At 45.1% G+C, this 23,212-nt stretch overlaps 1 protein-coding gene across 1 annotated transcript in view; it reads right to left on the bottom strand.

The window, feature by feature from the left end:
• CCDC69 (coiled-coil domain containing 69) overlaps nt 1–23,212 on the bottom strand; it is a 163,893-nt gene that overhangs the window by 26,753 nt on the left and 113,928 nt on the right. Inside the window, exons 3-4 of the mRNA XM_086931280.1 lie at nt 16,217–16,317; nt 4,111–4,198 (exon numbers count right to left, since the gene is read on the bottom strand). Coding sequence (XP_086787406.1) covers nt 4,111–4,198; nt 16,217–16,317 — 189 coding nt within the window. The remainder of the gene's footprint in view (nt 1–4,110; nt 4,199–16,216; nt 16,318–23,212) is intronic.

Raw genomic sequence — 23,212 nt, 5'->3', positions numbered from 1 at the left:
GGCAGAAATTGTTTTTGGTAATTGAGAAACTCAAATAGAAGGTAAAAATTTTGTTTTAATTGATGTCTTATAAATAAAAACAATACCGACTGTGGGTCTACTGACAATCTCAAACTACAAAATTGTACTTTATCTAGGCAATCGGAAGCGCACTGTGGAATAAACATTCTATATGAAATCATGAAATACAAAGACTTTTGAAAGAAAGGAATGTGGTGTGTTATTTCTCTTAATGAGAAAGAAAGGAAATTATGAAAGCTATTAAGTTATTTAAAAAATAAAAGTAAACTGACAAGAAAACTTCACTTCGAGTCCCGTAGTTTCACAGAAGGTACCCTAATACCGCCTCTTTGATTTACCTGTGCTGTTGCGGTGTCCATAGTTGAACTTTACTCTATACCATTGCCATCAGCAGCATTACACGGTGTCCTGGATATTCCAAATCATTAGGATCATCCCTGTTTAGCATTCAGCCAAGCAACGAGCGTGACTAATGCAAAAGCAACAGGTGATGGACATAATGCAGAACAATGTCATAAATTCACCCCAATACAGAGATCTGGGCCTAAATTCATCGTTTTTTTGCTCACCATGCCATTCCAGTTTGAACCCAGCCATATGTAAATCAGTCTTGACCCTGTGCCCCATGGGTACAGTCCAGCCCGAACTGCCAAGCCAGGTCCTCCCTGGACTAGAAACAAGCATCCAAGGACCGGTTTCGGGCTTTCAACTCTCATCAGCCTGGATAGCTTGATTCCAGTGGCATGGAGAGCACGGGACTCACGTCTGAGCATACCCGTCCCACTCGGGGTGACTAATGCAAAAACAACAGGTGATGGACAGAGTGGGATGGGTATGCTCAGACGTGAGTACCATGCTCTCCAGGCCACTGGAGTCAAGCTATCCTGGCTGATGACGGCTGATAGCCAGAAACCGGTCCTAGGATGCTTGATTCCGGTCCAGGGAAGACATGGCTTGGTAGTTCGGGCTGGACTGTTCCCATGAGGCACAGGGTCAAGACTGATTTGCATATGGCCATGTCTGAACTGGGGTGGTCTGGTGAGCAAAATAACGATGGATTAAACCCAGATCTGTGACTGGGGGTGAATGTTTTGCCATTGTGCAACATTCCGTCCATCAATTGTTGTTTTTGCATTTGTCACCCCCGAGTGGGATGGGTATGCTCAGACGTGAGTCCCATGCTCTCCAGGCCACTGGGCTCAAGCTATCCTGGCTGATGACGGCTGATAGCCAGAAACCGGTCCTAGGATGCTTGTATCCGGTCCAGGAAAGACATGGCTTGGCAGTTCGGGCTGGACTGTTCCCATGAGGCACAGGGTCAAGACTGATTTGCATATGGCCATGTCTGAGCTGGGGTGGTCTGGTGTGCAAAATAACGATGGATTAAACCCAGATCTGTGACTGGGGGTGAATGTTTTGCCATTGTGCAACATTCCGTCCATTAATTGTTGTTTTTGCAAGCAACGAGTGTGAGCATTTGCTAGCCCTAATTTTCACTCCTTCCTCCCTGCACTTAGCAACACATCTCACATTCCAAACACAGCCATCTTTCTTTCATTACCACACTGACAATATTTGCATTGACTACTCTAATTGGTTTTTCAAACTTGGAAAGACATTATCCACATACCCAGGCTTATGAATCCTAACCTAATCGCCAACACAAAGCAAGTGTAAACATACATGTGTAATCTCTCCTTGTTTTGGATTTTTCTTGGTTTAAACGAATATATTTAGCAATCAATTGTTTATCTAGTCCAACGTCTTTGTCTTGTATTTTTTAAACCACTAGGGCCACAGTTTCGTAATCTGGTTCTCTGCTTTTCCAAAACAAAAAGCCGGATGTGACTAACCCCAGTAGTACTTTGTGGAGTGATACTTTTCAACTATACCTTCTCCCTTGGACACTTGCCAATCTAATCCCTTCAAAAATGTACACACAATGTTCTCCTTAACCCTTTCGATGCTAATGACGGAATGGTTCCGTCATGAGCATCGGTTGAGCTGTGCTCATGACGGAGCCGTTCCGACATGACCACGCCCGTTTCCATTAGGGCTCAGCACCCGGCGGTAAATCGTACCGCACGGATGTGGTTAAAAAACGAATGTGTACATGTAAATGACTTCAAAACCTTTGGGTAGAGTGTGCTCTATATAAAACTACAAAAAAGTGAATGGCAAAGGAAATAATGGAGAGGAGAGGAAAGCAGATGAGGGTGGCAAACATTTCCTGGTCTACGAGCAAAAAGGACGGATGGTTACTACCCATATGCCCTATCCTAATTCACTCCCTTAGGCTACGGCTTATTTGAGAGGTGGCTGGCATTACAGGAGGTAATGCTAAATGTAGAATACAATCCACCAGTAGAATTTCCTTCATCAAAGGGATGGAATGGTAAAGGAAATTCCACCTGTGGATTCTCCTTCGGTTTAAACACTCCCTACAGGCACATGAGGAATTTCGGTTACTGTCTGCTGCAAAGCAATAAAGGGGACACATAAGAATATAACATTAAGTATAGTACAAAGAAATTCATGGGACAGAGGGATGTGAAAGATGCTGATAGGAGAAAGCAAGAAAGGAGAAAAAGGAAAGGTTTGCAAGACAGAGAAATGAAATAAATCTTAAAGGAGAGATGCAAAATGACATGAGGAATAAGGGTCCGAGAGATATACAAATATCTCAAAAAAAACAGAGCCCACAAGGGAGTTAGGAGTGGGATAGACAGGGGGATTTGTAGACAGAGAGAAAGAAAGGAAAAGAGAGTGCGGAAATATGAGAGACTGAGTGAAGCACATAGGTAGAAAGAGAGACACCAAGGAGAGGAAAAAGAAGTAGAGTATGAGAGAAAAGGGAAGAACTAGGGGGCATATTACCAAGCAATAGCGATAATTATCGCTATTGCTTGGTTAGAGACAAAGATTTACCGCTAAGCTGCGGCGATTTTTATTGCAAATAAACCTTGGTATTACCAAGGTTTATCGCAAATGCGATAAAAATCGGCCGCAATGCATGAATATCGCTGAAAAGTCAACGATATTCATGCATTACCGAGCTAATGCTCTTAGCCATGTTATCCACCCCCCATTGGATAACATGGCTATGAACTGCTCGGGGCAGGTGTTAGCTTTTGGAGATATTCGCGCTTAGCGCGAATATCTCCAAAAGTTGGTAATAGGAGATAGCGATGTTAGCGACTGTTTCCAGTCGCTAACATCTTGGCACGCCCACTTTGCAGGTCATTAGTGATAAATATCACTGACATGCAAAGTGGGGCCCAAGATGGTCGATATCTCCTACTAGCTGTCGCTTACTGGTGTGAGCGACAGCTAGGTAATAGGGAGATAATTTTATCTCCGCTTTCTTGGCTTTTAAAGCCAAAAAAGCGGAGATAAACCCCCTTGATAATATGCCCCTTGGAGTGGGACAAAAAGTGATAACGGAATGAGAGAGGTGTACACAGCAAGTAAGAAAGGGGTATAGAGAGAAGGGAAGGCATTTGAGTGAATTCCTGCAGCTTTTCCAGAATTAGATCAAGTCTCTACCCACAAAACAAAAGACATCAAGTATGAAGTAGTATGTAATCTCCGAAGACATTGCTTGCAAAGAGTTTCCTGAGTGAAAACCAAAAGCGGAAGACCCTTAGTTCCTTGAAGTTGAAAAGAAGCCTCCAGACACAATGGATGCGGATGGTTCTCTGACTCGTGGCCTGATATAATACAGCATATTCAGGGGTCTTTGGGGGAGCACTGACTAAGGGACCAATAGGTGACTAACACATTCAGGCATCCAAAGTAGATAAATGTATGGGCCTGAAGACCAGGTGAGGAGACCGGAGGGTGAGTTGCAGTGGAATAATGGTAGGTTTAGTGGTGTGTCTAGTCTTGGCCAATGATAGCGACCGCACAAGCGTAGAACGCTTCATTTATCAGATATTTCTCCCAAAGTTACACAACGTTTCATGAAAGGTCATTATCAACAAAGGTGGGCCACTTTTTCTTTTGGTGCCCGGGCCTAATTGTGTTCCCAATCCGACCCTGGCGGGGTGCACGGATATCCTCTTCCCAATCCTTGGTGACAATCTTTACCCTTGCATTGGCTCTCATGGTCCGTTCTCAGGGCTTCGGCTTGCTCTGTCAGGCGCCTCGCTATCTCTGCTTCTCTTTCCTTCGCCGCCTGAGACACAAGCAAAGGGCGACAGGTCAACACGGGGCAGCGTACAATATCAGTGATCATATGAAGATTTAACATTTGAATGTACTTAAAAGTCGAAATAACAGCATCAACAAAAGGCAATCATTTGCAGTACTGACCTTCAATACAAAAATTACTTTTCAACTTGTGTTGTGAGAGTTTCACACCGAGCAGCAAAAGTGTCATTCCTAAGTATGGTGCCGACTTGAATTTAGGAAGTCATACTTACACTGTACCACTTCTGTCCACTTGGTGGCAGACTACCGCAACAAATGACCAAATATAGTCTTTGGGAGTCCTTCAGAAATGTTTAACTCTGCTTTAGCCGCAACATGGCTACTTTCATACAAATAGTGGAATCAATAAATAAAGTAGTAAGACGTGTTCTGTTCAGTTGCTGGAGGTGAGGCAGTGTGGTAAGAAAAGGGGAGGTTTGTTGTGGTTGCAAAAAACAGGGTATTGCGTCGATTCGCAGGCACTGACTACAGTATTGCAGCGGGTGATGGGGCTTTAATCAACTGCCAAATACCGCAGCACATAGTTCAGTTTATTATGTGGAAATGAACTGGCCTTCGAGGGGCCAGCGGTTAGCTGTGCAGCCCTTATAGATACGTGACTGGTACTTGGGTGTAGTGAGCCACCCGTTCCAGGATCTGCTCGGTCACTTGGGCATATGGCGGCGTAGAATCACACCGCAGTGGCCACACGCGAATGGGGCGGTGGAGCATTTATGCGGACATTAAGCAAGGCTTCGCAGATTGCTGTACATGAAGGGCTGAGCCTGGAGCTCAGCCTACATCATTTCTTGCGGGACTACAGAGGCACTCCCCACTGCCCCACCCAATGCCCCCATGTACTCTCTTGCTAAGGGGCTATTGGCGCGATACAATTCCAGTACCCCTCGAGTGGACCCTACCTGAGTATGATCCTCATGGGACCCAGAATAGCCGGGTACAGAACAATGCAAGGGCAAGTATCAAAAGGAAAGCGGCCCACTGCTGGCTAGGGTGAGGTGTTCAGCTGCTCATGAAGGATCGCTGGCGAGGACGGAAATTCAGGACACCAATCGAATCAAGTGTGTAGAAGTGGAAGCCACAATAATGACTGACTACAAAGAAGTGACAGTAACCCGGAACATTTCCTGGTTCAAGCAGGTGGATACTCCTGGAGGGAGAGAAATGAGAAGGAAGAGGTCCTGGAGAACTCACGGCAAAAGAAAGTCCCCATGACCAACAACCACCGCCTGATGAACAATCTCACGGTCAGATCAGGTGTGATGTGCACACAACCAGGTCCCAAGGGGGAAAAAAATCCTGAAGATGGGCCAGACAGATCCCGAAGTCAGCAATATGATGTACGCCCCACCCAAAGCCAAATCAGAGACTCAAGGACTTTGTGTATAGCATCCAGTAGGTGGATTCGGAGCAAAGTGGGAAAGGGAAGTAGTGAGCCACCCGGCCGCTACTGAGCTTGACCAATTAACATGGATGTACCACACTGCGCTCGTAGGCCGGGCACAGCCAGAGGATATAAATGAAGGGCCTCATGGCCGCACATGGGCTTCTGACTGCTAGCAGCAGTGAGTGTGAGTCATTTTTTAGTGGTCCTATCACCTAAGCCCACGTGGCACTCCAGATCGCCCCTGCATAATGGGGTGGGCAGACGTGTGTCATGGCATATGAAGTAGGACATTGGGAGATGCAGTATGTTTGAGTACGTTTGTATGGCAAGTGCTCGGCTCATGTGGTGCAGCCACTTATTTGACAAACGGGGCCGGCGCTAGTCATAGACAGTTGCCCAGGGCCCCACGCCCCTGCCCATCCACATGGAGCCCTGCACGAGTGCGACACAGCCAGGTCATGGCACACCAGTCTTCTCGTGACCCATGCCTGTCCAATTAGGAGAGAAGTAGCATTGCAAGTGGGCCCATGGGAGGCCCCCCTCCTCTGAGCCTTACAGAGATGGTGCAGGGTGGTGAGACCTGGGTTAGGGAGACCCTCATATTGCAAGGAGACAGAGTCTGCAGGTTTGTTCTGCCCTGCTGGCCGTAAAGAGGCACCATGGGCTGTGTTGGTCTGGCCTATAGGAAAACCAGGCAGTGCCTGCTGGGCTGGTCTGACAGTCCAGTGTGTGGGCCAGCTATTTAGCAGTTTGTGGGCCTGTTTTATGGCCAGGTGGACCGGTTTATACTGTTAATTTTCCTGATAGTACAACAATCACAAATGCATGCAACTTCCCATGCCTTGCAAAATAACTATACAGTGTGTCTTTACAAGTTCAAAACTGGCCTGATTGGCAAATGTGGGACACATTTTACGAAATGTGGTTTGCAAATGAGGGCCTCTTATATTTTTGTGCCTAGGCCTATTTTATGTGCCAGTTCGACCCTGACTACAGGGCGGCGATTGTCCCGCAGTTTAGTGACCCAGTAGGTTACCCACTCACAAGATAAGCAACCCTCACTCCCTCAGCCATTTGTGAGGTGTGAAAGAGTTGCTTGTAGGGGACTGTGAGGGAGGGTTGTATCTTGTAGGGGACTGTGAGGGAGGGTTTCATTTTCTATTCCAACTCTAGCCCACGTTACAGTAGGGAAGGAGTTGGAATAGAAAATTAAACTATTCCCTATCCAACAGCGCCCTCCAGTGCAAGTCGTTGTAACGACTTGCGTTGTAATAGCAGCGTTGTAATGGTAGCGCGTGGTAATACCCACGTTGTAAAGGCTGTTCGCCGTGAGGGAGGGACTGCATAAAGCAGCTTTAGGGTCATCTATTGAGATGCAAACAGCCCTTAATGGGTCATGCTATATGTAAATTAGAGGGGTCTCACAAATTCACTTTCAGTTTGCCCCCCCCCAATCCTAAAATTGTCCCTGTTTACAACACGCTTAAATTGTTAAATGAACCAATATCTTACATCACCTTGCTGCCTGCCTGCCCCTGGAGTACTGCCGTCGCACGAGGCCCCAAACAAACCACGGAGTAGTTTCTTTTGTCTGAACAACCTCGTTGCTCTGCTTATCGCCTGCTTCCTCCTGGGACTGCTCTTTTCATAATTGGACATGTCTCCCTGTCCATCTGCATTCGACCGGACGGTTGCCTCTGCCTGGGGACTGCGGTGATGGCAGGCCCCATTATTTGCAGGGGATTCCGCGCTCGGCTGGTCCCATCGTCTGATTCCTCGGGTTCTTGAGGTCGCTGTTGCAAAGGAATGGGGTAGGGGAGGCGGGGACGGGGAGCAGGCGCCTGGCATTGTCCAACGATTGGGCTCTTGGTTGGGTGGGATTGGTTCTTGACTTCTCCTACAGGTGGCATTTTTATTGATATTAATCATCTGTTTTGCACAGGGAGTGGGGCTCTGATAACGTTCAATCTATTTTATGTTGTTGTAGGTGGTTCCGTATTTGGGCAGTAGGTGGCACTAAGCACTCGCATTAGTGAGAAATTGCTTTGTTATTCTTTGCTGACACTCAGATAAACATCCAGGTTTTTTGTACGGCGCTAGGGGTGACTTAAGGGCATAATTGTTAAACATCACCTCAAATTCTAGTTTTGTTGTTCTCGGTTGCAGCTCAGATAATCCTGTAGGCTTTGTTATGGCGCTGGGGGCTGAGTTATGCTGAATTGTGAGGTTTGCTTCAGATTAAGCACTAGCCCTGCTTCAACCTGCACTGCCCTCCCTGTTTCAGAAGGAGGCAGGTCCACAGCCAGGGCCCAGTGCAGAAGTACCCACTGATACCGTACGGGTGGGTGCGGCCTTCCCACCAGTTAAAAAGAGAGCAAGGACGGGAATAATGAAGGGAGGCGAGGCAACATGGGCAGACCAGACACACGCAGGGGTATCTATCCCCCACGCCCAGTCAGTCTTCAACTGAGGCCAGACTGCTAGAAGAGAGGGCGGCAGACAGTGGGGCTGACCGGGGCAAGTTCAGATAGAAATGACCTTGTGAGTAGTTTAGCCAGGGTGCCACCATGGCTTTCACAACCAGGCAATCAAGGCCCAGCAGTAAAGGTAGGGGAGGGGGTGCAATTGACAGCCGAAAATTGCCCAGTGGGGGGGTGGGGGGGTAATTCACAAATTCAACCTGGGGCGGGGCAGTCTCCCAGAATGGCCTCAGTGCTTCTACCCAGCAGCTAGGACCAGTGAATACACAGCCTGGGACGCCTGAGCTGGTCTCCCCACTACACCATTGGCCGGGGCATCCACGGCAATTGAGGGTCGGCAGCAGGGACTAAAGATGAGGAAGCAGCTAACACCAGCAGTGCCCATGATCAGGTCCTTTCTCCTAGGGATCAGTTAGGCGTCCACATATCTGAAGACATGAAGGCAAAAAGAAGGAAAGGGGCATATGTTTATGTGTTTGAACTCACGGTGGTTCAACCACCAGATGAGAACACCAAGGAATCTAAAGGCTGTTCACATAAATGGAAGAAGCCAAAGTTGAGGAGACAATAATGAACAGGATTAAGGGTTTTCCTATTTATCAGTCGGTTCTCCTTGAGAAACACCTTGAGTTGGGTCCACAGACATCCCTACTAAATGAACAAAATAGTGGGTGCTTATGAGGACTTTGGTAGGGTCCTGCTGGGAGGAATACGATAAAGCTTTCAGGTTGAAGAAAGCTTCAAACCCAGGGATGTTTTGGGATCAAACGGATGTGAATGCATGGTTGCACTGGTTGATGTTGAAGAAGCCAGAGGGCAGTGGCCAGATGACATTTCGTCAGGCGACGGGAGGGGGAAGAGTGGAAAGGGGCATGTTGAGCATATAATAAGAAGGCATGGTCCAGACCACAGGGGTCTTGCAAATGTAAGCACAATTGTTCCTTTTGTGGGACGGCAGAGCACCCAGAGTTCAAATGCTTTAAGAAGTTCAAACTAAAAGTGGGCATAAACAAAGGAGTCCTGTACCCAGTGTTTGATAATCCCTCCTCACTCTCACTACTGTTTATGAACCCGGGTAAATATGTACCCACAGCAACTTTTCCAGATATCGCCTGCTCTCCCTTGCGGTTGGGTCCCAAAAAAGATCAAGGGAATTTAGGCTAATTCACAATCTTCTAGCTCCTAGAGGGGCTTCTGTTAACAACGCCATCAACCCTGCCCTGTCCTCTGTCAAATATGCGTACCTAGATGGGGCTCTTGAACTGTTACGATAGCTAGGTCCAGGAGCCCTGTTAGCAAAAGCAGACAGTCAGCATTTTGTTTGTTGCCAGTCCACCCTGATGGCTTTCATTTGTTGGGCTTTCATTTCCAAGCGAAGTTCTACTACGACAGGTGTATGCACATGGGCTGCTCAGTCTCTTGTGCTTATTTTGAACAATTCAGCACATTCCTGGAAGGGGTCTTTACTAAGGCATCTGGATTTGCTTTGCTCATTCACTATTTGTATGACTTCCTATTCTTGGGGCTGGGTGATCCCAACAAGTGTGCCAAGTTCCTAGCAAACTTCAAGGCTTCAATGTCTGAGTTTGGGTACCCCTGAAAAGACTGCTGGCCAGCTTTGACCTTGATTTTCCTAGGGATAGAAATCAATTCCATTAAAGGGAAATGTAGATTGCCATTAAAAAAAGTAAAAGCTTTCAGAGCTTCACTGGAGTCTTGCTTGGGAGTACAGATGGTCACCTTACACCAGCTACAAGTACTGATACTCAATTCTGCTCTACGTATAATACCAAAGGGCCACCCCTTCTCACACTCCTTAGCTCAGACTATTTCCAGATTGAAGGAAAAACATTATAGAACACGCCTGCCAGCAGACCTGAAACAGGAATTGGTTGTCATTCTTCACAATTTTTTGCGATCAAGTCGTGATTTTGGATTATTCATGGATGCAGCAGGCAGTACTGATTTCGGAGCTATATTGGGCAATAAGTAGTGGACATAGGCCTGGCCCCAAACTTGATTTGAGTCAGGGTTGGGAAGCAACATCAACTTTTCAGAACTGTTTCCAATCTTGGTGGCCTTGCATATCTGGACTGAGCAATTCAGCAATCAATCGGTGACATTTTGGTCTGATCTTTTAAGTTCTTGCGAGCTATGGTGACTTCTGCTGCGCTGTCCAACATCGTTTGAGCCCATTCCCCGTTCTTGAGTTGTGTCCTCAAGATCATCAGCATGTCTGATTTTTAGACCTGCTACCTTCTTTTTGGTGAATTGAGTTTTCTTATTTTTTGGAACGTATTGATCGTCTTTGGACTTCACACGTTCTTCTTTGTTTGCGGACCGTCCTCTTCTTTCGGATTTCTGTGATGAAGTCTGAAAGGTACGAGAGGAACGTGTATCAGTATAATAATATCTATCAGGTTTTCTCAAATTATCCCTATTCCTGAGGTTATACCTCCTTTCAGAAGGCTCCTTTTGAGGAGACCTACCTCAGGATTGAGAACGTTTCTCTTTAGAAGTCTGTTTAGTGTCCTCCCACTTCTTTTTAGGAGGAGTAGGAGTGTTTTTCATAAAGACCTTTTCAGGACTTTCTGACAGTTGAGGTTTAACTGGTTTCCCACCCAAGCGGTCTCTGCCTAATTCCTCATAGGATTTTTCAATTTTCTGGCCAGTTCATGTGGTTGCTCAGTTACATCAAATTCTCTTAGCTTTTGGCGGATCGCCACGGATGCTGCTTCACCTTTAATATTAGCTAATATTGTTGAGACCTGTTTGAAATCTTTCAGCAATTTCATACCTAGATTTAGAACGGGCTCTGCCCCGTATTCATTTTGAATCTGTTTCAGGACGTCAGGTATTACCGCCATAGAAAGGAACACCATGTGTTTTAGTGTAGATTGCAGTAAAGACTGTAACCCAAGTGTCGCAGTCCTCCGGGTGTGGTGCGATCCCCATTGGTAAACAGATTGTTAGAATACTGTGTTTCTCATGATGGGTCGTACCAGGAAATACTGCCTCTATTTGAGTAATTCTTTAAGCTATGCAGAAGGGAATTTGTTCCCTTTTTGCGGGTAATTTACCAACGACTGAGTGTGAAGTCTGTGGTGTAATTTTATTTGTGTCCCCCTGGTAAGGGGGATGCTGTGGAATCATTATTGCTGTTTGAACCATGAAAGTCCACATGACATATTGAACCAATTGTCTATAGATTTTGATTAGCTCTTTGAGTTGAACTAATAGTTTCGCATCTGACATTTCTTCAATGGCAGGATGTGGTGTATAGCTGGCTAATACCGGCCATGTTGCTCCTGGTCTACCTAGTGGACCGAGCCTGGTAATGTGATTTATATGTTTTAGGGCCCCTTTAAACCAGAGCGCATGCTCTTGGTATGTTAGTGGAATTTCAATGTCCTCAAAAGGAATGTATTCCTCTGGTGGTTCATCTTCTTTGTAGAAGTGAAACACTTTTGTTCTTGGAATTGCTTCAGGGAAGATTATCCAAGAATAGAATACCTCTGTCTGGTGATATTTGTGTGCCTCTATCAGAAAAACTACCCTACCACCTATTGATGATAGGCCATTTCGTATAAGTTTTATAGTGATGGCTTTCCTTAAAGTTTCTGGAATGCTTATAGCATCCTCGTCGGTCTCTTGGAGACCTGTAAAGTTTAATGCTTGTACGGCGTTGTAGCCTGTAGCTTCACTGGCCACGGGATTATCTTCATCGGCCATTTTGTTGACTGAAAGTTTGCAAAGCGAATTTCAAGGAAACAAAGATAAGGTGCACAATATTTTGTATCACTATATCCTTCAACGTTGAAAAACCAAAAACTATTACATAGTATTTTCGTCCTACTCAGTTATGGAAGATATTTCAGGGTAGTTCTGTGGCCTCAGCTAGGCAGCACTTAGTGGAAGTCCTCTCTTTGCCAAATTAGGGGGAGACTTGTATCATTCACATTCCTTTTTGAGTAAGCAGGCCTTGAAGGGATGGGAAAGGTTGAAGGGGTACACCCGTATCAAAGGTGCCCCATAGATGTGGATAAACTAGAGAAGATCATAAGGGTCTTGGACACGGTACGCGGGGCTGGGGATGAGGTAACCTTGCCTCTCATGTTCTAAAGGGCTTTTAGGCTCTCTGGAATTGTGATGGGATCCAAGTAGGACATCCACGGTGGAATATTACTAAGTCAACTCTCCTGCTAGAGGGCAATTTGGTAGTCACCATACCACCCTCTAAAACAGACCAACAAGGAAAAGGGGATCAAGTGATTCTGAGGATAGGTGGTAGATTTTCAGGGTGTCCAGTCACAGCAGTATATGCATTCTAGCAGATATGTCCTAGGGTGGCATCAGCTTCATTACTGGTTTATGATACGGGTGTACCTCTGACAAAGTACCAGTTTACTTATGTTATGCGCAAAGCTCTGACAGTACTGGGCATCCAGGATATTTTCAGCCCACATTCCTTTAAGATTGGTGCAGCAATATCTGCTGTTGGGGTGGGGCTTAATGCAGAAGCAGTTAAGAGGATTGGCAGGTGGAAGTCGGATTGCTACAAACGCCATGTGCGGCTTAATATGTTATAGGCACAGGGGCGCTCATGGGACCGTTGGAGTAATGACAATGTTTTTCCCCCATTTATCTATATTAGGGCACACGGCTACTGCCAATGTGTGGGCTCTTGGTCATTCTTTGTGCGTGGTGCAAAGTCAACTTTCATCTGGAGTCGTTTGAGCAGATGGCCAGCAGACGTGGTTCTTCAGTTTCACTTGGTCGGAAGGGGCGGTCAAGGAAGTTGCAACCTGTGGGCTACCGCCACCGGCATTCATCATTCTTCATATAGGCGGCAATGATCTGGCTGCGGAGGGCAGAAGTTCCCAGTTCAAGGCCCTGCTGATGGAAATCTCATGGTTGTGTAAACGATTCCCGAGCATAGCCATAGCATGGTTGCACATCATCCCGAGGAGAGTCTGGAGATTTGGGCGGTCTGTGAAGGGGTTGAACGAATCAGTCAGGCGTTTGAACAACAGGTTAAAACAAATGCTCGACACAGCATGGCTAGAGACAATTTGCCATGATTGCCTTTGGAGGAGGCATTTTTACACAAGGAGGAAGTCTGTCTGCTCGGGTAACAAACCTTCAGTAGCAAACTTGGTGGCTTTCGCAATTCAGCATTTAGCACATCATTAGGTGGTGGCCCCTGGGGGGATTAATGGTTGGTGAGGGAACTAACCATTCCTGTGGTGGTTTAGAAGTCATGTTTTGACCACAAAGCAGGTTGCCAATGCGGGGCATCACAGATCTAAGCAAAGGCGGATTTAGAATATTATTGATTTTTTAGAATAACTCGAGGCAAGGGTGCAACTATCATTAGTGAAGGGCCGGGGACATCTGCTACCGCAACGGTCCATAGCCCTAGACCAAGGTATGCCCCAGTTGCCCAGGCTTAGCCCCCTGATTGGGTGCTATGAGGTTTCCCTTTATTGGGTTTCTCTGGCATGGTTCTTTTGGGGGGTCAGCTGCTTTGCTGGCCCTAGCTCCCTCTAGCTTGAGTCAGTGGAGAGTTCGCCTTGTAAACAACAATCTGTTGAGGGACTCAAAAAATTACCCGGGCTCAAGTAAATTGAATTATGCGATGCCACTAGGAACTGAGGGTGGTCATTCAAGACTCTTAATGGAATGTGAGACTAAGTTGGTAGGAGATTGTTTGTATTAGTCAAAAGATGGTGTATATATTTTGTGTATAATGAAAAATGTTTTTCAACTTGATGTCGTGTTTATAACGTATAATATATATGGCCAGAGAATGTGGACATTCTCTAACGCAAGAATGGTGTCTGTCATTGTATCATTTTTTTAATAATGCTTTGGTTTGGTTTAGGGAGGGCAGTTGTAGTCTTCTTTTCCAGACCAAAGGTCTCACGATGGTCCCTCACCTCACCTGTAGCACTCGAACAAAGGAGCCAAAAGCAAATGCAGCACACAAACTGCACTGTCAGACCTGAGCACAGAGACACAGCCTGGGGAAAGAGGCGTTGAGTGACTTCAGTTGATAGGGGAGGAAAGCAGCTTTATTATGGACAACTGCGTAACCTAGACATCGTGCATAAGAATGGTCAGCAGGCAGATGCGCTGGAAGTAGGGGTGGTACAGCACCCCCCAAAATAATTATGCCGAAGTTTAGAAGGTTAATAACTAATAAAGATGCCTTTAAATTTTGCGCTTATCTTGTCAAATTTGCTGTGAGTTCAAAGACAAAGGTCCAACGTCAGGCTATGGCTTCTGACAAATTGCTGCTTATTCGGAAACTGGTGAGTACTTTTATTTCTCTGACTGCAAAGTGAGAGGATTTTGTAAAAGGCTAGGTGACAATATTGTGATAAAGTCATTGACGTCTAGGTTTTGCTTCATTTACAGTTATCAGACACAGAATGGGAGGCTGCACCATGAAGCACTGCTGACCCTGGTATAGAAAGTTTTGTTTTTTGTGACATACGGGGAGAATTCACGCGAAGGCATGATGGTGCCCACACCTGGAATATTACTGCCAGCTGAAGAATAATGGTGGGATTGGTTTCAAAACCTGAAAAATTCTGCCCCTTTTGGGGAAAACATGTTGGCATGTAAACTTAGATGATAAAATAACTTTTGCCAGTAGGGAGTAGAAGGAGCCTCCCACAGCAACCAGACAAACTGAAATCAAAGGAACGATGATGCAAAATGGCTGTATGGCCACACAGCCCATTTACTATCACAGCGTGGTGGAGCTTATGGGTGGCAAGGGTTGCTGGCAGCAAGTAAAGACATGATGAGACCATAAAACACCTCCTCCTGTGGGAAAATGTGCTTAAAATCCTCTTAAAGCTGCTAAAAACTGGAACTGAGGGCACATTTCAGGGCATGGTCAAAGCACTGAACACATACTTGGCACAGCAGGTGAACCCAGATTAGAAAATATTTCAAATACACACAGCCCACACAGCTCCAGGAAACTGCCAGATGCATCTCATGCCTGCTTGCAGGAGGCGGTGAGCATGTAACAGCGGTCAACCTGGAGGAGGTAACTATGCTACAAATGCAGTCAGCTGCAGATCCTCCCAAAGGAGACTGCGATCCTCGTGTAAATAGCAATAATGTCTGTTGCTAGGCTTCGCCCATTGAGGCATCATTCACAACATTCTGCATCAAAGATGCGCCACCAGGAAAGGCAAGTGCGATTACTACGCGAAAGAGCAGGCCCGGCCACCCCAAGGAGCTACAAGTTCGCAAATGACATGTCTCTGCAGCTACTACTTCACCCCATTGAAAATACATTGTACAGAGCCTGGAAATGTGGATGTCAAAAGAGAACAGAGATTCCTATGGATATATTTCATTATTTAAATGGAGTTCAGGGGAGCGATACAAATATTTGTATCAAGAGCACAATGAAGAATTAGTCAAGTATGATCAATTTAGAGGCAGATCCAAACAGTAAGAAAAACATGGGATGTGACAAAACATTTTGCATCAGAACAATATATATATTTGTAATTGTGTGTGCTACAACAGTGACTTGACTGATGACAAGTGCTCCAGTAAAAGCTACACAATTAAACCAGGTATAGTGATCAACGTATTTAAAACAATGTTTGTGCATTTTTTGTATGTGTACAATGAGTTCGACTGAATTACTCAGTACAAGATCCAATATGTAGCATAGACAAAACTCGAAGATTAGTAGAGATTATGACCCTAAAAAGAAAGATGGAAACTGGCGTCTTCACCAGAGACAAAAACGTTCGTTAGAAAGTCGGGTAGCAACTCTACAACTACAGCCACAATACATGATACAAAAAGGCCCACAAATCACAGAACGAGTATGCTTTCACGGTTAGCACTGCGGATCCTTTATACAAAAGTATTTGAGTACCATGACCAACCAACTGGTCTCCCTTCAATACCAATGACTTATATAATGAGTTCTCATAATCACACTTTCTAGTGATTTTGGGGTGTTTCTTGAAAGATTGCTGGGTAACAGCCCTGATGAGGATCAATGAAGATATCTCTCTGATTAGGGGTGAGGGTACATTTATCATACCTGTGACGGGCTCTTCTTCGCCTGTATTCTTACCTCTTCCTGTTCCTTTTGGAGGCGTTCACATTCCTGCTGGTGCTTTTCTTGGGAGCCTGAATTATTGTTCTCAGGCCCCACGTGGACTGAAGATGACCCATCTGCAAAACAGAGACACACATCAGAAAGCAGGCACTGCAGAATCTGCTTGTTTCTTCTCTATCGCATTAATACTTGTTTTTCATACTTAATGCCTGGGCGATTCATGGCCTTTGGCACATGTAGAGATGCACAACAAAAAGGGTGTTAATTCTGTTTCTATCAACCATCACCAGAGCACAGTTTTCTGCTCTGGGGTTACCGAATAGTGCTCCAGGATGATCTTTCTGATGCAGGATGAGCAGGGGCAGGCTGCGGACGGCACGGCTCGTGGTTGGGTGGAGGGGAGTCGGACACACGGGGTCCCAGGCTGCATTAACATTTTTTAATTAAAATAACACTTACCTTGCTGCTGCCAGGTTGCCGCATCTTCTCTCCTGCTCGCCTGTGTCTGACTTCAGGTAAAAAAAGAAGCAGGCAGCCAGGCTCCCACCCCAAAGCTAATAACTATGCTGGAGTTCAGTGTTGTGATTGGTCTGAGCGCAGTGACTCGCACCAAGCCAGGGGCTGGAGGAGTTGGCATGTTCTCCATGCAGGTTGTAATGCAGCCTGCATGGAGAACAGGGAAGTGCGCATGACTGTTTAGGGCGGCCCGAAAGGTCCGGCCAAACAGTCATTGCGCACAGGAGTGTTCTACCACTCCTTCCCTGCTCTGCAACCCCGCCCTATCACGCACGCTGCCGCAGCAGGAGGACAAACTAAAATGATAATAACATTCCATTATTATAATGTTGTTTCCTTTCTTTTGCTGCATCCTGGCAGTGGGGCAATGCTCCTCCGCCTTAGTGGAGGAGCCGCCACTGAAGATGTCTCTTGTTGGTAATGCCTCAGAAGTCACTGTGCCACCTAAAGCACTCGTTCTTTGGCAGTGCCCTGTCATGTTATGTAATGTTAATAACACTTAGAAAGTGCACAAATACCACAGGTCTCTTGGAGCAGTGTCTTTAATACCAGAGATTGCAGGACAAGGAATGAACTGTCTTTAGAGGTCTTTAGAGGTCCTCAAAGGTGCTGTATACTATAACCGGGGCAGCAGAATGTTCACCAAGAGAATTTGTTTGAGCTCAGGATGGTGAGGATGGAAGAATTAAAATTAAGACAATCCTGTTTCTTAAATAGCCAACCCCTACTGCTTTCACATTCAGAAGCTAAATTCTGAATATCTGAGTACTGTTTACAAATGATGGAGAAGTGGTGAATTTATTACTGTCTTTTTCTGTGCTAATACCTCAGTGTGGATCTTTCTCTCCTCTCTGGTAAAGCCTGGTAGAGCTCTGCGCGCCTTCAGCAATGGCTGTAAAATCCTCACTCCACTGCATAGTTTATAAATATCCCCAGGAAAGAGCATCAAATCACAGCGTGAAACAAATCCCATTATTCCTATGTGTCCTGTAATCGCTTTTTAGCAGTTTCCTCTGCGTCCCCTTGCATGGGCCAGTTCAGTCACAACATCCAGCCGAGGCAGACAAACTGCCACTGAACAAGACTGCCCAGGCCAGTAGGATCATTAACAGCATAGGGTTGCATTTTAGGTTGGTAAGAGCAGATGTGAGCCCCTGAAACAGCGGGAAGTGTTGCCCGTTAGCCCTGTCAGCTGCCATTCTCATTTCACTTGGGTAGAAAAGGCACACCTCGCAGTAGGTTGGTGGTTTACTTTACACCAAAACTCAAAAGTACAGACGGGATATTCTGTTTCAGGGTGAGCATGGTAAGAGGACGTGATCTTGAGCCAGGCAAAGGTGGGATTCAAGGGAGTAGATCCAAGTGGTTTCTTTTCAAAGGGGCCGAGGAAGCACTTTCCATCGCTTGGATGAGCGCACTGAAAATATTATGTGCTCAAAGGCCAACTTGTTGGAACCTGGGGTTTATGTCAGTGACTGAATGGAGAGTCAGGTGGGCAACACAGGCTGGATCTAAGCTTGAAAACATCATGGAGGACAGTTATAAAGGAGTTCATGTGTTCCATCGAAGTACAGCTTCTATATTTATGGGTCTACCCTCGTCCCTAAGGGGGTGAGTTTCAGCCTACCGCTCTTAGTGAGGGTTTAACAGGGCACGAAAGATCATAGAATGTCAGAAGAAGGTAGTTGATGGGCATCGCAACCTGGAGAAATGTGGAATCACCAAATACTCCGACAACAGAATACAATGTGAAATCTGTTCTCTGGCTTAGAAACGCTCCCCTCTCCCTTTAATCCAAGGGCATTACAGTGAGTGGCCATACCAGGGTCTCTTGACTCCAGTGCAAACACATGGCCTTGTCTCACAGCGAAAATACACTGCAGCAGACAAAGAACACTGGAGCAGCATTACTCCAAGATGGATTTACCTGGGGTGGGTCTCCACAGACTAGGCTCAAACCTCGGAGGAGTTGCTGTCGGGCTTGGCAGCAGAGTCTCCATTTTGAGTAACACATAGGAATAGCTTGGTGCAGCATCCACAAAAAGTTGAATACTTCTGTAGACCTCCCAGAATAGCCTCCCTGGGTTCAATGGATGACTTATTTGTCCACTGCAAGTGGTGAGGGAATTTGCCAGATCAAAAGGTATACTGGCTAGCTACTGTGCATCAGAACACAAGCCCAAAGTTATGGACAAAGATCACTACGACAATATTCATTTTAATGTATGGGTGATATTTCAAATGTCACCTGGCTCTTCAGGTGACCCCAGCACACAATGGAGCCGCCCCCTTCCCGCTAGTGCTTTGAGACCCTCACGGGAGTGGAGAAGTGTGGCTCAATGGTTAGAGCGGGAGACCCTGATGCAGAGGTCTATCCCGGGACCAGGGTTCAATTCCCCGCCTCGGCGGGTCTTGGGCTAAAAAAATTCCACAGACCTGATAATTCTCGCCTCGGTGCCTATTCCAATCATGGAGTCCCACTCTGCAACTCTGGGCAATAGCTTGCTTAATCTCCACAACGGCCCCCACAACGCTAAGGATGCCTGGCCTCCACCTTGGGGGTGCCCAGGAGTGGACGCCTCACAGGGAAAGCCAGGATGGGTTCCACAGCGGTATTCATACAAGCGCCTTCAGACCCTTGCGGGTGAGTAGTGCGCTATACAAGTATCAATTTACATTTACATTTACGGGTGAGTAGTTGCGCTTTAAAAACCCTGATTGATTGATCTGGCTCAGGTTTGCTGTGTGAGGCACCAAGCATTACTAAAGCATTATGTATGTGTTCATTAGACTGTGTTTGGTAGCATAAGCACTGCAACCAGAACACACAAGGGCTACCCAAACAAAACAAAACAAATCTGCAAAAATACTAACAAAACATCTAGTGAAATCAAGCATCCAGTGATTTTTATTCTGGGTAGCATTTGAAAGAAACTGAATTTTTCAACCCCATTGGCCTGGTGTAGTGACAGTTAGTCCACGGCATAAAATGAAAACAGTACTGTGAAATAATACAGAAAGAAATGCTACGAAGAGCATAACAGTGTGAGAGCAAAAGGATAACCCAAAATTGAGACACCTCAAAGGTTACCTCAATCAGATTTCCCACAATTTACTGGACCAGAGACAGTGTTAAATGTCTATTTCATAAGACAATGTGTTCCCGCATTACAGCACCTCCCGAGACACCAAAATCAAGCATAATACAGTACCTTATTAATTTAGGATTAAATGAACCTAATCAATATCTGAGTTCTAGCTCAATGAAAAGTTAAAGGGTTTTATTACACAATTCAAAAACTAGTGATTCAGAATTAATGCAATGAAAGGTCTCAAATGCAGAGTAATACAGAGTTTCTAAAAATCTGAAAATATTCCAAGTCTCAATGGGCAACAAAATCAAAAAAGAATTGGACAACATCCCTAGCAAAACAGGTAAATCTTTTCCAAATCTCTGGCTCACCCTCAATTATCAAGAGGTTTTTATACACAATACTTGCAGAATCTCTATGGTGTGCACAAATGTTTAATTTCTTCAGTAAATCAGAGCACCATAAGAATAATCATCACATTACCTTAACACCAAAGCATTATCCTACCACATGAATAATTATTTACCACCCTCTATGCTAATGTCCTCCGGACATGTTTGAACAATCAAGATACATTTACAGCGTCACACTATTTGAATTAATAGGTCTCAGTGAAGAAACTGAAGATATGGTAAACATGGCGACATGTTCCCAATAACTTTCGAGCTACAGAAAGTTAACCATGAAGAAAATGAAAATAACAATGGTAATATCCTAATATATTTCAGCTTGACTGTGTACTGTGAAGCTTGTGGGAATAGGATGGGTGTAGGGCGGGCACAGAGTGAGTGACATATGACATCCATCTTAGTCAAAAGGGTGTCTTTCACAGAGATGTGGCCTAATCTATATATATTAAAAAACACACCAATACACATCATTAAAAAAAACGAGTTTTAAAGGTAATCACATTAAATCTGTGTGTGTGTTTAGGATTTAGGACAAATTGTATTTATCTAATTTGTTAATAATGCACAAAATTATAGATTCATAAAAGTTTTTTACAACAGTCACACATAAAAAGAATGTATACGCTTTTTCCGACTATAGGAAACACCTCTATTTGGGCTATCTTCTTTAGATGTACTATATGGCTGCATGGTTTGTGGTTATGGCAGGTAACACTTCTTGAGCACAGCCTTCTTCAAAGGTGGGATTTTTTTTTAATGTCATGACTGTATATGACTACAAAGCAACAGTCCTTTGAGAAGGAGATGAAAAGTCCCTATCAAATCCTGGTACCAACAACGTGTACTCCATGATAATACAGTGGAGAGCACTAATAATGATGAAGAATATTTAGAAGGTGCGGCTGTACCCTGAAAAGGGTGCTCGGCGCCAACGTTTAAAAATTAGACGTTTGTCCACAGGAAGCCAGTGATTGGTCCTGGATGAGCAGATAAAGGGCAGCATGGGGTAGGTTTAGCACAAATCTGATTGCAAGATGCTGAATTAGCTGAATATGCAATATCAGAAATACATGGAGACCAAGACAGAGAGTTTGCAGTAAAGAATGATCGCCTTAGCCAAAGATGTATGGATATCAGGTGGAAGCACCAGTTCAATTTTCTGCAGCACTCGTAAACAGTACAAAGAGGAGAGGGAATTAATTTGCTTCACAAAAGTGTGAGAGAAATAAAATTGAGGCCTACATTTTTTGCACAATACGAGGGAGTACATGCTACTCCCAATTTTGGAGGCAACCAGCGTGTGGAGCAGATCCAGGAAGTGCTGCCAAACAGCAGCATTTCTGTCTTGTCCATTCAGTTTAAGGACTTTGGTCTTCATCCAAGGTACAACGACGGAAAGACAAGTTCGAACATGGTCAGGGATTGTGTAAATCTGGTCAGCAAAAGAAATAATGATGTGCATAGGACATCGATGACGAGCCAAATCTGCAAACAAGATCAAGCAGTAAGCTAAATAACAAAAAGAGGGGACTTAGTGAAGATTTATGAGGCGCATTACACCACAACCAATGTCGTGAGGAACTGAGAGAAGAAAGAAAAACACTCCGAGTGTGGTGCTCTAAAGAAAAAAGAAAGCCTAGCATGTATAGAGTTGCCGATACCCAGCAAGTACAAGCGATGGAGAAGAGTGGACAGAGAAAAAGAGTCAAATGCATCACTCAGAACTAAACAATTAGCGCCGCACTATCCCCTTTATTTAGTAACTTCTGAATTGCAGTAGATACTGCAATATGAACTATCTTGGTCCTGTGTTTAGGATGGAACCCCATTTGATGTTCGATCAAGAATGCTGTGCTCTTCTACAATTATAGATAACTGATTATTCCATTCAGTTTCCAGAATAGTAGAAGAAAAGGGAAATAGAGATATATGCCACAAGTTGCTCAAGACCTTAGGATCGACAGCTGACGTCAAAAGTGGAATAATGAATGCTTCTTTGATAAACTATACATATAGCCATGTATGAACTGGGGTGGCAGAGTGGGCTAAAGAACAGTGATGGATTAAATCCAGATCTTTTGACTGGGTGTGAGTGTTTGATTGATTCAGATGCTCCGTCCATCACCACCCCCTTTTGTACAGCTTTTGGCCGCCATAAGTGTGGCAGGGTATGCTCAGACGTGAGTCCCTTGCTCACTTTGCCACTGGATTCAAGCAAGCTGGGCTGAAGACGGCTGGAATGCCAGACACTGGTCCTCGGAAGCTTGTTTCCGGTCCAGGGAAGACATGGCTTGGCAGTTCGGGCTGGACTGTTCCCATGAGGCACAGGGTCAGACTGATTTGCATATAGCCATGTCTGAACTGGGGTGGCAGAGTGGGCTAAAGAACGGTGATGGATTAAACCCAGATCTTTTGACTGGGTGTGAGTGTTTGATTGATTCAGATACTCCGTCCATCACCACCCCCTTTTGTACCGTCTTTGATAACCTAGCAACCGAGGCTTCAACTAAACAGTTATCACAGAGTTTAGAGTACAGGTCGTATGGCATCAAATACAGTAACAATGATTTAAGCAGGGCAAGGAGAGAATATTCCTCATTTTAAGTAATGGCATTTTAAGTAATGGCACTGGGTGGTGGAGTCTCATAATAGTTAATCTGCAAAATCTAGGAATCAAGAGATAGGTTACTGGGACAATGCCAAACCCCTGACTAACACTCATTACTTGGGTTAAACCTTGTATATCAAAGTTTCTTACGGTCCTTTATACAGGTCAACAGACTGATTGGGTTTGGTGACACACACACAACCAAGAATGGTATGTCTGGAACGCTCTCCATTTGCTTCTACACTCAATTAAATTATGAATCCACATGCTTTCCTGGGCATGAAGATAACCTATTGAAAGCCATAATAATGCAAGCTTGTAAATATTTCTCAGACTATATAAACTGTAAACCAAAGCATTCCTCGACTAGCAGTGAGACTCTATA

Source organism: Lissotriton vulgaris, chromosome 7, assembly GCF_964263255.1.
Source record: "Lissotriton vulgaris chromosome 7, aLisVul1.2, whole genome shotgun sequence".
Lineage (NCBI taxonomy): Eukaryota > Metazoa > Chordata > Amphibia > Caudata > Salamandridae > Lissotriton > Lissotriton vulgaris.
The sequence above is the reverse complement of the archived record's forward strand: the minus strand, read 5'-3'. Positions and strand labels throughout refer to the sequence as shown.